Raw genomic sequence first — 16,577 nt, 5'->3', positions numbered from 1 at the left:
AAAAGATCTACTTATTTCATTTCTGTGATTATTAGTATTTGAAAAATGCCCAGAAGTATCATAACCATCCAGGAACTACAAAGCAGCAAGGCTTGAATACTAGAAATACATTTTAAGTGCCATAGAGTATGCATATTTTCACACTACAGCAAGTTTGTTTCAATATTGTCAAGTAAACATCCAGCTCTGATTACTACAGATACCAAAGTTCTCACTTGTAGTTCACACACCAGGTTTATATTTAGTATAAACTGTTCACTGAGTTGTCCTAACAGCTGATGGAGTTCATGACCCTTGTAGCAAGGAATGAAATATGGGGTCTATTTATACAAGTCTGCTAAAAATCAGTATTGGTGCCACAGACTCTTGTCTTATAAGAGTCCCAAAGAATACAAAACCCCGCAGTCGTGATGTTAACAGTTCTAACCACCCCCTGGTTGGTGGATCTAACGTACGGGCAAGCTTTACAGGGTTTCATCACAAAACACAAAAAAACATTGTTTTGTAAAAGGTGGCTCAGTTCGTCGTAACTCAAAAAATGTCAGCTTGTGGTAGTGCAGCGGGGATTGATCCACAAACTGCAGCAGCCACGGTCAACCTCAGAGGTGCGGTACAAAAGAGCACACATTTCCTTTTCAAACAAGCCAGGAAAACTATTGCTGCAAGGCATGCCAGTGGAAACCCAAAGCAGTCGACCAGGTTTTGCAGCCTCATGGCACTGAACGATAAAGCCAGAACCGGAATTCAGACACTAAACAAAACATCTGCTTGAATAATCTTACTGTCATAATAAATTCATATTTATCACATGTACGTCACACAGAGCGGTCAGGCAATGATAAAGATACCTCTTGCAGTTGCGGCTCTTTCTTCTTTGATGACATATTTAGAAGCTTTTCCAAAGAACTGTAGTATTTCTCTGTTTCCTTTTCATATCTCTTTCTTTCCGCCTTAACAAAATACAGGGGGGAAAAAAGCAGTAAAATTAAAGGAGAAGAAATACTTCCTTATTTTTGGGAATTAAAGTAAGAAGCTGTATGTGTAGTAAAATCCATTAAACATTAACTACAGAAACTACAAATGCATTTTTTATAGTTATTAAGGGCATCAAGCCTACAAAAACCAGACTGTTTAAGGGAAATAGATTTTGGAATGAGAGGCCCTTACCCTTAATGCACCAAGCTGCTCTTTCCTGAACTTCTCCAGAGGTTTCATTAAGGTTTCTGTGATGTTCCTCATCTACGGAGAATAAATGCCTTCATTAGTGCTCATTTCAGTGACATGCTTCATTAATAAAACTTTTACTTACTTACTCACGACATTCAAAACTTTCCAGTCTTAACGAACGAGCGGCTCTCTGTAGTTACTTGCCACTACTCTTGCCACTTGTACCATGTTGCATAATCCATCCTTTCATTTTAATAATGCTGCCATGCTTTTCAGACATTTGCACATTGCAAAACAATGACAAGAACATGTGCAATTTTTATCTGTTACTGTCCTTCCTTGGTGACACATTATCTGGCCCATATTTACATACTTGAACTGCTACATGAAAAAACTGTGGACTACCACCTGGAGCATATTTGGCTTTGCACCAGTTGTTGTCTATTAGCATGCCAGCAAGGTAAACAGACAAAGTATAAGGCCACACTCGGCAGCTTCTCTGCTCAATGGTAAATGGCCTGCATTTGTATAGCGCTTTTCTAGTCCATAGGACCCCAAAGCGCTTTACACTACATTCAGTCATTCACCCATTCACACACACATTCACACACTGGCGATAGCAAGCTACATTGTAGCCACAGCTGCCCTGGGGCACACTGACAGAGGCGAGGCTGCCGGACACAGGCGCCACCGGGCCCTCTGACCACCACCAGTAGGCAAACACAGGGTTAGTATCTTGCCCAAGGATATTTGGCATGCAGCCAGGAGGCAGCCTGGGATCGAACCACCGACCTTCTGATTAGTGGCTGACCTGCTCTGCCACCTGAGCTACAGCCACCCCATCTCAAAGTGAGTCAAGATCACATTGAACTGTAAGTGTAAACATTGGGACTTCATTCCCAGCTCATCCTCTGCCAATCCTCCCCCAAAAAACCCCCAACCCAAAACATAAATAAGTATTAAAAAAAAAAAACTGTACTGCAATCATTCTCAGCCAAGATGGCTGTAACTTTATATAAACAGTATCAATAGAATCTTTGTGGAGATTTAAAGCTGAAGCTCCATTGTGGCTTCTTAAAAGTTGATAATATGCCAACATTTGAGCGGCTCAATGTTTCGTTTTTTACCTCTAAACAATACTAATTACTAAAAAAAAACTTTTGTCTTCCAGTAGTGCATTATTAAAGTTACTGTACGTAACGTCTTTACTCCAGAGTTTCTTCTGTGCTGAGAACAAAGCATGTCTGTACTTGTTTGGCCATAGTACTTTTCCTTACGCTGCATGGTGATGTCATCGCACTTTACTCTGAGGATTCCTGCGCTAAGTCTGTGCTTACGGTCTGAGCATGATGCTGTAATAGGCATCTCCGCAAGCTACTGATGATGGGTTCACTCCCTAACCCCAGACAGGCATTACAAGAAGATGGCTGGAAAGTCTGCATCTGCATTGTAAGAATGCTTCAAACGAGTAGCACTGACAAGTGTATCAATTCACTATTAGATGGGATTTTTGTGGTTATACTGGCAGCTATAATATTGCTACCTGTGGCAGAATAGCTTTATGGCAATATACGGTCATAAACACTTGCATTGTTGTGGATCTTGTTGGTGGTAGCGCTTTATTTGATCTGGCTTGGTACTTAAAGTTTGGGTGTGTGATGAGTGTTGTGCGTAATGTAGTTATGGACTCTTGCTCTCTCTGTAGCCACGCCCAGGCAGGGCATGTGACAGTGACCCTTAGACAGCCAGAAGGGGAGGATATGTGCAAACGCTAACAATATTGCAACAACAGCTGGAGAATATGCTACAAGTATCCTACATTATGAGCACTAGACACACACACACACACACACACACACACAAGGTACAGCGGGCTTTCAATTAGGTTCTAACGGGTCACTCTCACCATCAGCTCTCTTTGGTCTTCAAGGTTTTTGAGGAATGCTGAGAACTCTTGCAAAGACTCATCTGAAGAAAAAACAAAAAATAACACATACAGGGTTAAAGATATTAGAATTATCAGTTGCACTCGTCTAACAGCACGTGTTGGCAAAAAACATATGGTTAGCGCCTTCAATATGAGGTGGTTAGCCCACACTTACCGATACATTTCTCATCATCGGTCTTTGCATCGCCAATGTACTCAAACTGAAACTCTCCCAGGCACTGGGCGAACTTGCGCTGTGCCATCCCAAGCTCTACAAGGAAATGTCAAAAACATAGTAAACATCAGCCTCATTGTATTAAAAAGGGATTTTACAATATAAATCATAACACACTACAACTGTGTGTCATCCTGGGCACCACCTGTGGAAAAGTGACATAATAAAGATAGTCTTGAAAAGTAGGTCTGCTGCACTTAGCTGTTAACCACAGTGCAAACATCCTGTCTGTCTACATCCTGTTGCACATCAAACCCTCGTGCACCAGCAGTGCAGGTACCACTGCTTCACATTTGCCACAAAACAGGGCAAACTATATTTAGCAAGTCACACAATACACGAGTAAATGCTTTGATGCTAACAACGTGATGCTTAAAAGCTAGACAGCTGTGAAGCCAATACATCTAAATTAATATACACAAATTACAATATCGATTTCCCAAATGCAATGCAGTATTATATTTTCCTTTCCTAAATAATAACATTACATGAACCCCAAAACTTGGAAAATAAAATAAAATGTTTGGTTTCTACAGCACTTTGGCAATGCTTTTTACTGCCTGACTAAAGGCAGGTGACTAGATTACTGGAAACTTAAAATCATCACACATACAACAGGACAGCACAGCAGTTAACACTACTGCATCACAGTGAGTGCAAAGGAAGCAAAATTGGCCAGAGGTGTGAATGTCAGCATGAATGGCTGTCTTTCTTCCTGTGTTAGCACTGCAATGGACTGGCAACTGTTCCAGGGTGTAACTTGCTTCTCACCCTAAGACAGCTGGGATGGGTTCCAATTAGGGCTGCTCAATTAATCGAATTTTAATCACGATTACGATCTGGGCTTTCAACGATCATTAAAAATGACTGAGCCGATTATTAGCCCCTCCCTAATTTATCCGCGACACCTTAAAGGCCGGTCCGTGAAAATATTGTCGGGCATAAACCGGTCCCTGGCGCAAAAAAGGTTGGAGACCGCTGATTAAGAGGACCCGAGGGAAGCTCGGAAAGCTAAGCAGAAGTTATTTGGAGAGTGACTGCCATTGGTTGAAAAGAGAGTTTAAAAAAAAAAAAACTTCAGTGGTGTTGCACACTATTTTATATTATTTTTTTAAAGTCATTGTTAACCCTTTAAAGCCGGTCAGAGCAGCACGCTCCGTTTTGCGTAACTATTTTTAAATCCCTGTAGAACCTGAACCGTGTAAGCTAGCGCAATAATTTGTTTTGCATATGAAACCGGAGGAGTTGTACTTACATCTGATGCCATCAGCTTGTCCTCGGTCACGGTTTCGTTCCACATATAGCTTTGCAAAAATTGCATAAAAAGCGCTTGCAGGAACAAAAACATAATATTCCAGAAACACGCTTTGCCGTTCCTATCAGCTGTTCGTAACACTTCCCACAGTGAAATGATGCACATGCTGTTTTCTTTGCAAATTTGCATCATAGGATTGTTTTTTGTTTTTCCTGCAGTATATAAAAATTGCTGTATCTCCAAAATAAAACTATGAAGACACTCAAAATAAATTTCCTGTGGTGGGAAACTATTTTTTGCAACTTTGTGGTATTTAAAGTTTTGAGGGATAAGCCTCTTAAATTTCTCCAAGTAGAAATATATGTAAACAAAACAAAAGCGATTTTCAATTTTTTTTTGTAGTTTATTGCACTTTTTTGCAATTTATGTAATTACTATGCACTTAATGCATACATATTATTAAAATATGGGCTATAACAGTTGTATTGATGTATAGCAACTTGAAATGCTCCCACAAATGGCACTACAGCATGTAAAAAAAATATTATAAGCTCTGGTGGACTTGGTTCTATAGTAGGTCTTAAAGGGTTAAATAAATATCGTCAAATAATCGTGATCTCAATTTCAGTGAAAATAATCGTGATTATCATTTTTGCCATAATCGAGCAGCCCTAGTTCCAATATGGATGGAAGGACGGATGGATAGTAATCTGCCCCAACATACCCTAAAAACATCATGAAGCATTCCTCAATCAACACCAAACTTAAGCAATGCAGATAACTTAAAAAAAAAAAAAAAAAGTCTTTCACACTGTTATTTGGATTCCTGGCTTGCTTGTGGCTCAGCTATTAAAAGGTTAACACTTTCAACCTCGACTTTATTCGTTTTCTTTATCTGAAACCCACTGCTGGTCACTCTACACTCTAAAGGTGTTAAATCTGTACCGTCCCAAAGCACACGAGGCACATTAAAACCAAAACACCTGTGGTTTGGGTCCTCTGGCCAGTTGACGTGGAACTAGGGGAAGTTTAAAGGATCTTCCAGACAATGGGGCAGCTTCTTATTATAGTATTGTTTTTGCTCTAAGTAGTTTTTCATATAGCATTTGGAGGAAATGCTTTATTTTCTTGTGAGATCATTGTTGATGTAAGAGAAAAGTATAAACAGAAAGTGAAGCATCTAAAATGCATACAAGCAGAACTTGCACAATCACTTTATTCCTCTTTAGCAAAAATACTATAATAAAAATAAATAAAACACAAGGATTCATGACTTGTTTGTGGCAAATGACAGATCATTGCCTGACCCCTGAACAACTGCAAGACACAGAACAGAATAACGTCACACCGTGAAGATTGAAGTGAGCTTTAGGCTACGTTCACACTGCAGGCGAAAGCGCATCAAATCCAATTTTTTTGACCCTATGCGACCCATATGCGATCATGGTATGACATCCGATATTTTCAAATCCGATCTGGGTCACTTTCATATGTGGCACTGAATCCGATACATATCCGATGTTTTAAAAACATCGGATATGTATCGGATATATAAAACAGCAATAAGGATCATTATTAGGTTATTTACATTATTATGTAAATAAAATAACTTAAAGCAAAAATTGGGAAACGTAAAGTCCGAAGTCTTTATATTAAGGGCCATCAGTCAAACAATATTGTTTGCTCTGGGTCTAAACAGAGCGCGTTGTGTGTGACGTCTTCTTTTGCGCATGCCGGCCGCTTTGAGGGTTCACACTAGAGCGCCTTTGCTGTCGCATTTTATTTGTAGTGTGAACAAGCAGACAAAAAAATTGGATTTGATCAAAAAAAATCGGAATTGAACATTAAGACCTGCAGTCATCCTTTTCTGTATATATAAATAGGACACTGCACAAGTTTCATTAAGAGATGCAAACACAGAACAGCGGTGGAGTATCAAAGACTGACTCCTCTTTAAAGGTTGTAGTCTTTTATTTTATAAAGCCAGAAGAAACGAGAGGGAGGTGTGCTCGGGATTCCTTATTATTGTCAGGAAAGAATCACTCAAGTTTCTGTAAGACTTTATTAGGCAAATATTCATAGAAGACAAATGATGTCATAAACTTGCTTGAATCACACCAAATACACGTGCAGCTCATTTTCCTAATGTGCTTGTACTATAATGAAAACTTCATTCTGTCTCAGAGGTGACTTCTACCTGAAGGAAACACATCCTGGTGAATGATGTGTGTGAGTGCTCTAAATATGGGTTAAAAAAGGTATTATTTTCAAAATAAAGGTATAGCAAATATAAGCCTACCAGGTCATTATTTTGGAAGCAAACACATCTAAGCTATAGGTTGGAATTATTTTTATTTTTTTTTTGAAGGGACCGTAAATCTAGCAGGAATCTAAACCACACCGACAGCAAGAATTCAGCTCAGCAAGTCCATAAAAGGTGACTCTGGTCAGCCTGCTCTCATCCTTAATTGGCAGAACATGGAATGACTACAAGCAACAGAGGCAGGACATATTTGCTACCCACTTTGATAATAGATAATTTATTGAGTAATACACAGTACTGCATAACATCCAATGCTTCTCTTTGGATCTGGCCTCTTGTAAACCTTACGCAATATCTTCTGATGTGAAGACCTGGCACTGCTGTTTAGTCAGTCCACGAGAGGGACAGTGAGATTCAGCTGCGTAACCAATTAGTCAGAAATTTCCCCCAAATGCTATTGAGGAGTCCTTCACCGTAATGCTGTACATGCTAAATGTGATTTGTCGTTGGCGTGCTGAAATCAGCAAGGCCTTCGGTGAAAACGGCATCTTCTGAACTGCAGCATATATAGATGTAAAAAATTATTTCATATACATCATTACAGGGCCCAGACGAGGTTTCCAGATCTTTCGTGTAAAGATTTTGATTTCACATGGTGGAGTTTTAACTTTTTGCAGATGGTTGGAAGATGGGCTCAACATGAAATACATTTCTGGAAAGTTTAGCTAACTAGTGAGCAACTTGGAGTGAGGATACCAATTGATACTGCACCATGGTCACGTACTCTGCAGACAGTCCTGAAAGTACTGAAAGCAGAAAGTGTTCACAGATTCTTAGTTACAAGCATCTTTTCTGCCTCATTTTTTTGTGAAAAGGTTCTCATATTAATGTGTAACAGTAAATCTAAATGCTGATATAGCTGTGAGATTTCCCAGATTTATTGAAACTTCTTAATAATGAGATACACTTACTATTACTTAATTATTGTAATTTCTAAACTGTTTAACCAGAATGAAGCAGCCCCTCACCACAGACAGACCACACAACATCAAGTTGATGCAACTTGATCGAAGGCTGCATCGTAGGGTTACAAGGCATCTAAATCACACCTAAGTGGATGGGTGTTTCCTCCGTTTTCTAATGTCTTTAAGTTACCTTTTTTGAATGGAGCCGTTACCAGAAAACAGTTTTATCAGCATGGAAACCCTTTAAAAGATAACCCCCGTCCCAATGCATTTATCCCCATTTGATGACTTCAACAAAATGTTTGCAATATGAGTCTCTGTGCTTTGAAGCAGCCGTGCTGAAGGAACACAAGGAAAACAAGTATTGCCAATTAAATCCTTGCTCAAAACCTTTTATAGAAAAGCAGTGTTATTGGAGTGCATTGCTTCTTTTCATTCCCAAAGTTGTGCTTTTTATTGCTCACTCCCCTCTGTTGCTTTTGGCATTGCTTGTTTGTTATCAATGTTCGACATAACTTTCCCCCCCATATTTTAAACTTACAAAGTTTGTGTTGGTCAGTGTTATATGCTGTCATCTTTAGTAGTAGTATTAGAATGTAAGGTTTTAAAAGCATAGCTCATTACCAACCTTTCATTAAGGTATTTACTTGATAGGTAATGAGTGACCTTTATGGAGTCCTTGGTCACCTGCAGGTCTCAACTTATCCAGAAACATATAAATGTAGAGTGGAAAGTTCAACTCCTGAATGACACAGTAAAAAGATGTTGTGACAACATTACACTGAACACTGCCACACCTTAAAGCCTCAACACACTACATTGTACCTGACGTAAGGTCAGAATCACATGTCACTAAAAATCAATGCCATTCAAGCAATTACTGTTATACTGCAGAGTGTAATGTGCATGCTGTAATACACAGGTTTTCTACAGAGTTTTTTTTTTGTGCAGTGTTTAAGTTGCCTCAGGGATTCAGTTCTCAGTGAGGCACTCGCTTCTCTGCTTTTCCAGATTTAAACAACTTACACAATAAGTTTCCAACAGAGTTGGGATGATTCATAATTACAAAACTAATGATGTATAAAATACAAACAAAAACAGGGTGCAGTAATTAAAAAAAAAAAAAATTACAAAGACTTTCTGTTCTTGAAAGTTACATTTAGCCTAAAAACAGACAAAAAGCTGTTTGCAACTTTTTATGCCCACAACTTTTTTAGAAATTCAATATCTTCTTGTTGTACTATTTACAGGGTGAAAGGTGAAATTACAGAGTTCCAGATGTTTTGGGTTGTAGCCTGTTTTTGTACTGTTAGAGAAAGATCATGGGGGGAAAAAGACACAGGTCTTTTGTATTTTACTTTATTAGGATATGAAACATCTTTTGTGTATTAAAAAAAAAAAAAGGTAATACAGGGCTAACAACACTGTGGATAATTAATATGCACTCCAGAACACTGATGTCAACAGACAGATTTGCATGGTTTTTATTAGAGCCACATGTGCAGTGCAGGTCGCACCCATCTGCAATCTGATTACATAGGCTGCAAGCATGTTTAACACACTTCAGGGTGGACAGTTCAGGCCAAGCTGTGGACTTCATTACATAAAACACAAAGAATGAATGTTATCCAGTTACATGAAGCTCCAGCAATAATCAACACCAGGCAACACTCAAATAAGGGGAAAAAGCAAAAACAAAAAAAAAACCCCGGCATTGTTTTCCTGTACAGTTTCAACAGCATAGATTAATTGGATACAATCATTCCAGTGATAAACAACGTGTCAGATGAGAGGTCTGCAGAAGAGATTGAAACGATATTTCTTTCCTTCAGGACAGCAACTATCACATACCACACACACTAGGGCATGCAAGAGTCCAAGGCAAAAGCTTCGTCTGCTTTTTGCCTTTTAAAGCAAGGCATTTCAGAGCAAACCTGGGAACTGTCAAACTTGGCTAGTTTCTCCGCAGAACACCAGAGACCCTACTCTTCTGGATTTACAGTGCGAGTCATACAGACCCCACCTTACTTGTATCTGATATCACAGGCTATGCTGTTCTATAAGCGGAAAGCAAAGGAAAATAAGTGGCCAGCTATGTGACATTAGCACTGGCATGCCCATTCAGGAAGACAAACAAAATGTGAAGGGTAGTGAATTAAAGGACTCTGGTTATTGTAGAGTGTCACCGATCAAAGGGCAAGACTACTTAAAAAAAGAAAAAGAAAGAAAGAAAGAGCAAAACGAGTGAAGAATCTTTAATAGAAACCTCTGGAAAAAATATTTTAAAGCCAAAGATGGTGGTTGTCCTGTAACACCCACTAAAAAGCCAATCATCTGCTTTATATCAGCCGAACTAAAAAAAACATAAGCCCATTGTGCTGTTGCACATAGTGTAGAATGTTGTTGCACTGCATGGCATTTGTTTAGTGCTCTGATGGGATAAACCAGAGACCTTGCTTGACTTGGTGCTCTGGATTAAAGCATAAATGATGGAGTAATGCTTTGATATGCTGCTCTTGCATACTTAAAAAAAATCTTTTTTAAGTTCATACTAGAGCTGGGCGATATGAGATTTTTTCATATCACGATATGTTTTTTTCATTTCAGGCGATAACGATATCTATCACGATATAAGCCAAATAACTATATTTGTAAGATTTAAATGTGCCGTTGCTCACAAGTAAAATGTGAAATAATCAGCAGCTTGTTTTTATTTAAATATTTATTTCCCATAATAAGTTCAACAGGGTAGATGTACTTAAGGAACATGAGACTTTTTCAGATAAATAAAGGCAAATATTGCAAACTACACAAAAGGCAGCCGCTAAAGCGTTTAAGTTTCAAAATAGAACAAACGAAACAGACTAAATTGTCAATTCCACTTAGAAACAAAATATTAATTCTAAAAATAAATCTTAGTTTGTTTTACAGAAGAACAGACAAAACTGACTAACTTTTGTCAATATCAAATAAACTGAGAACTAAAAGGAAATTCTCAATCTCTCCTTGTTGTATAGCTGAGCTTTTCAAACAGTTTTAACAGTTACTTTAGTCTGACAAAAGCCGAATGACGAATTAGCGCTTCCAGTCAGAGACTGAGGCTACGTCCACACGTACACGGGTATTTTTGAAAACGGAGATTTTCCGTTTTCGTTTTAAAAAAATAATCCCGTCCACACATAAAGGCAGAAATGAAGGAAAACGCTGCTATGAACATGCCAAAGCAGCAGGTGGCGCTAGATTCCTAACCGTGCAGAAATATTGGCCAATCAGAAGTCTAGAAGCCTCGGTGGGAAAAAGTAAACAAAGCTGGGGCATAGAAGCAGAACAGAGTCGTATGTGTGGAGGGACAGTAACTGTGTGTATATGTAAGCATTTAAACACTGCAGAGAGTAGAATTAACAGTATTGTAGAAATTCATTTCACCGAAACAATAACGTGGCGCAGTGTGACGCATGCACCAGTTTATTGTATTTCCAGACTTGCTTTCGGCACAATTTACAGTGCACGCTACTCTATTTTTTGTCAGACTTGAAATAGCCGAAATACCTTCACACTACGGAACTTCTATGGCTCTTCCGTTCGACAATCTCTCCGGCATTGGAACCATCATCTGTTTTCTCTTCGGTCACGCTCGGTTGATTTCTCTAGTCGGCGCACTCATTTCCTCCATTACGCGCTGGCTGCTTCCCAAACAAACACACGTGCGGCTTGGCACTTGTGCGGTACGTAACAAGTCACGCGACGTGACGCTGCGGCTGTGATTGGTTCGGCTCTGCGCTACTTAATTTGGATTGGCTGACCTTTTTTTTTTTTTTTAAGAGGACAAGAGCGGCGAGGTCTATCGCGATAGCTTAATTTCTCTATCGAGTAAAAGTTATATCGCGATACATATCGTTATCGTTCTATCGCCCAGCTCTAGTTCATACTTAAAAAAAAAAAAAATTTAATCAGATTTGACTGTTGAGTCTACGCATACAGTTTTTATGCCTCAGTCTCACTGAATCAGAGTTTTGACTTTCTCTCTATTCATGTTTCTAGTGTCTTGAATTGTCAGCCCAAAATGATGCTTAAGCATTACCTAGATGGCTGCTGTGTGGCTAGACTTGTGATAAGTACTATGCATAACTGCCAATCAACCCTATTGCCACTTCTCCCAGGAAACATCTGTAATCTGCATGTCCCTCAAGCTTTATAATTAATAATTGAAATACATGTTACCCAACTTACCACACGGTCTATGAAACAGTGTATGTACACAACCCACATACTAAATAAAATTTCAACACATCTGTCAGCGCAACCTGGCAACCCACAACCTTATTCAAGGGTGTGTGCTTACTGTGCAAGCAGAACATTTAGATGCTGTATGCATTAGCTCATCACTTTAACTTTAGGCTTGCCATTCCACCAAAGATATAGTAAACAGCAAGACTTTAAAGACACAAGACAATAAATAATGTTTATTCTTGCCTCTGAGGAAGGTCTGAGGAAAAATATAAGGACCATTGATTTGAGCATGACTAAAGTGTTGTTAAAAAAACAAAAAACCCTCCTTCCAACTGTGAACAAGTTGGAAGCTGGGCCACAAAGCACTCATCTCTATAGAGCCAGCTATGCATCAACTTTGTTGGGACCAAGTAAAAAGTGAAACACTGGAAAACGCCAGAAAAAGTCCAATACTACAAAAATATATACAATTTACACAGTGAAGTATCACCAAAATCACACATTGCTGATCTCCTGTTAGTTCGGCAATAAAGGGAGCTTTATTTTAAATATATTTGATAACTTCAATGTTGTACTGTGCTGTAAAACTCACTTCAGACAAAGGTCTGGTGGACAATAGTAATATTAAGTTCCCTAACTGCCTGGTCCTTCACCAAAAATCACTGATTAATCCATTTAATTTCTCAAACACTGTATTAATATCAGGTGCTTTAAGAACTGGCATTCACAAGAACAAAAGCAAAAAAAAAATAAAGTCAATGACAATAATGAATCTAACACCAGGAAAAAAACAACAACTTGGAGTCATTGTACTGTCAAGATATTTGATTAATCTACAAAATGGTCTGTTGTTACAGTGCAAACAGCTTCGTTAATGGAGCCTGATTGCTTAAAGCACTGTGTTGTAACATATATTAATAAACTGTTCAGAGCAACCTATCCATTGGAAAATACTGGCACTTACAAGTTGAATATTAATGAAACTGATTGTAGAGTTACTGGTTGCACGCTCACCAGTGCTCTTTATAAAAAAATGGCCTCATGTTTTCTGTTACACTGGGCTTTACAGATTAACATCACTGATAGTCAACAACAGTTAGCCCAAATCCTTTTTAACTTGCTGAGGGTTTTAAAGCAGAACGTTTAACATGCATGTTGGGACTGCAGTAGCTAAGGTTTTCTCCATAACAGACTATAAAATGTAAGTCCATGTCAAAGGTCAGTTGCAGAAGAAGTCCACAGTGTATTTATTGGCATCTGTTGGAAAGTTGCTTGTTATGATTTCTATAGTCTCACCAGATGTGCCACTTAGGTCAGGAGTTGCCTAATGCAAGCCCACAGTGTTTACGTGCCGCGCCTTTCCACAGTCTTTCCTGTTCCACTCTCCCATCTTTTCCAGGCTGTATCCCAGCTCTACTTGCCTTCCACCTTTGCCCTCCCCAGAGCCAGCTCACCCGACCCCTCCCGCAGCTCCCTGACCAGAAAGCATGCATTACTTCATTTACGTATCCCTGAACCTCAAAACAAGTGTGCTGGGTGAGGCTACGCTGTCAGTAACAGCCAAGAGGCTGATCACAATATTTCAGTGTCTGAGGTATTCTTCCCCCCTCAGACACCAAAAATGCTTTTCTTTCATTATGCAGTGAAAGGTGTCCTCACCAAAAAAGGAGCCCTTGAAACACTGCAATGTAATATACTTTTATAGTAGACCTCTTCCTTGGAGAGAGAGATAAGGAGCGTTCCTCCCACATGACTTCACGTCTTGTGCTAATGCGATTTTAATGAAAGATTGTGATGTGGCTCTTTGGCAGAATCAGTAATGTGATTACAGAGATGAGCAGTGAGCCAAAGCACACTATGGCAGGCTACTCTTAAACCTGTCTGCCAGACAGAAAGAGACCTTCACATCGCTGGGCTTTCAATGTGGAACCAAAAGTGAAACTACAAAAAAAATTACACTTATGGAATTGTTTTTCTGAACTGTTTGGTCAATTTACCTAAGCAAGTCCAGCTGTGGAAGAGACAGGCCTGATCTTGCTGCAACTTTGTCTAACTTCAGTTTTCCAGATTATTACAACACGAAAACACAATTTGCAAGGGGCAGTGGAGAAGTGAGCAGTGACAAGACTGCCCAAATAACAAGATCTTCAGAAACCGAGAACTCAAAACTTCCTGGGGGAGCAAAGAAGGTTTACTAAAGACAACAGTGACGTGTAGCTGAGAGGGTACAGACAGGACACAGTTCCTGTGGAGGAAACCCTCTGAAACAGAAGCACATCTGCATGCTGCTCCTCTAATGGGCACTTCCATGTCATGCCTCTCTGGCCCAAGGCCCCGCTTCAAAGTTTCCTCCCAGAACCAAGGACTTTCCATACTGGCACATCCTCCCAGCTGTAGCAGCCAAGGGAGTTACTGAAAGGCTGAGAACTGAATGGATTTCTAGAACAACAACTGTGCTTTGAACTGCCCAAACAACTGAGCCTTCTGAGGGCAACACTAAAGGAAAAAAGAATTATCATGAAACTAAAAAATCTATACCTAAATTGCATTCAAGATTAAATATGTTAGTGTTCACTGCAGACCTCTAAATAACACATCTGTACAATACTGTCGAGTGTTGCAGCTTATTGTGAAGCGGATAGTGGCCTGCAGATTAAACAGCTTAGCGGCCTCAAATCATGTCTACACATCAAGAAAAAGCACACAATCTTGCATCTAGATATGTGGCCCTTTTAACTTCAAAGTTGCAAACTACAAAAAGCATACTCAGAAGAAAACTTCTGATTGTTTGTAGGATTCTCTCTAAAAAGACTAACCAAACACAGTGTCTCATGAGACTGTAACCCTATTATCAGAGTGTATCCACCTAAACAGAGCTAGACTGTGATTGAGCTCCACCCTACGAATGTACATTAACAACGCTGTACCTTACTTAAACTTTAGGTATAGCCCAAAATACTATAAACTTAGTAATACCCCTGTGCTTAGAGAAAGGCCCTGTTCACACCCAGCATTAACTTGGGTGGTCTTGCAATAAGTGGACAGCTTCACAGTACAGATGTAAAGACACTTAGGATGCATTCAGCCATAGCCGTTTTGTTTCCTGTGTACTGGACTACACTAAAGGACCGCCTAAACAACTGGCATGTAGATCCATGAAGGACCTCTGCAAACAAATCAGGAGCGGTAAAAGGCAGATTTTGTCACTTTGAAAACATCTAAAGACTTTTCTACTGCCCACTGAAAACTGATGTACTTTGATCAAATCACCCAAGAAATAGCTATGCCAGCTATGAACAGGATCAAAAGTTTAGAGCAGCGCGACAGACTTTAAATCTATTATTCTATTTTAAGAATCAGAATATTTGTAGAAAATTATCTGTAGAGCTTTCAATCCATTTTAGGCCATCAAACTCTACTACCTTCAGTTATTGAGCTGACAGTTCTGACATTACAATAACAACCCATTAAATTACAATTAATTGCAATAATTTATTTTATTTTTTCAGTTATACTAAACAGACACATACTTACAGTTTGACAGTAACCGGAAAGGACTATATGAATTGTGAGGTTTACTTAAAACTCATTAAATTGTAATATATCTATATCATGGCTAAAGCACTTCTGGATGGATGCAAACTGCATTTCGTTGCCCTGTGCATGTGCAATGACAATAAAGTTGAATTCTATTCTATTCTAAATGTTATGAGTTTAGCTTGTACAACCATCCTTGACAACAATATCTTGAAGTAACCATTTTCTGTATGGCCATCAGTCTCTTACATCATTGTAAGATAGACTTTTAAGACTGTGCACATTAAGGTTTGTGGACATTTGTAAATGCACATCTCTCTTAATGTCCTACCACACCATTTCATTCAAGTTCAGGTGTAGGACTTGGCCATTGCAACAATCTGATTTTCTTCTTTTTCAGCCATTCTGTTGCAGATTAACCATTGTGCTTGGCATAACCCAATTTGAACCTTGAAAATGAAATGAGGCCATCTGTTTGACAGCTAAATTTGGACCAACCTTTAGCTGTCATACAGATGGCCTCATTTCATTCTGCAATACTTTGGTATACAGAGGAGTTTGTAGTCAACTCAGTGACTGCAAGGTGCCCAGGCCCAAATCAATACCCCTCTACCACCGTGCTTGACAGTTGGTATGAGGTGTTTGTACTGACATGGTGTGCTTGGTTTCCATCAAACATTGTGTTGTATCTTACAGCCAAACATTTCTACTTAGGTCTCATCTGTCTAACGGACATTGTTCCAGAAGTCTTAGGGTTTGTTCAGATGCCTCTTTGCAAATCTAAGAAAACACTTTCTCCAGCCAACTCTCCCAAACAAGCCAAATGTGTTCATGTTTTTCCTAATTGTATTGCCATGAACTTTAACATGCTGCAGAGTAGGGCTGTGTGATATGACCAAAATCTCATATCCCGATATAAGATATAAGACATCTATCGTCCCGATAACGATATAAATCACAAAACTTGAACATTTTCTGTAAATTCTGTGAATCTCGGG

The 16,577-nt window shown here is 39.2% G+C and overlaps 1 protein-coding gene across 1 annotated transcript in view; it reads right to left on the bottom strand.

Annotated features, from left to right (window-relative positions):
* Positions 1-16,577, bottom strand: part of arhgap10 (Rho GTPase activating protein 10) — a 54,079-nt gene that overhangs the window by 32,912 nt on the left and 4,590 nt on the right. Inside the window, exons 2-5 of the mRNA XM_082536590.1 lie at positions 3,270-3,365; positions 3,074-3,135; positions 1,168-1,239; positions 849-950 (exon numbers count right to left, since the gene is read on the bottom strand). Of these exons, the coding sequence (XP_082392716.1) occupies positions 849-950; positions 1,168-1,239; positions 3,074-3,135; positions 3,270-3,365 (332 nt within the window). The remainder of the gene's footprint in view (positions 1-848; positions 951-1,167; positions 1,240-3,073; positions 3,136-3,269; positions 3,366-16,577) is intronic.

The sequence above is a fragment of the Aulonocara stuartgranti genome (assembly GCF_965226115.1).
Source record: "Aulonocara stuartgranti genome assembly, chromosome: 6".
NCBI lineage: Eukaryota > Metazoa > Chordata > Actinopteri > Cichliformes > Cichlidae > Aulonocara > Aulonocara stuartgranti.
The sequence above is the reverse complement of the archived record's forward strand: the minus strand, read 5'-3'. Positions and strand labels throughout refer to the sequence as shown.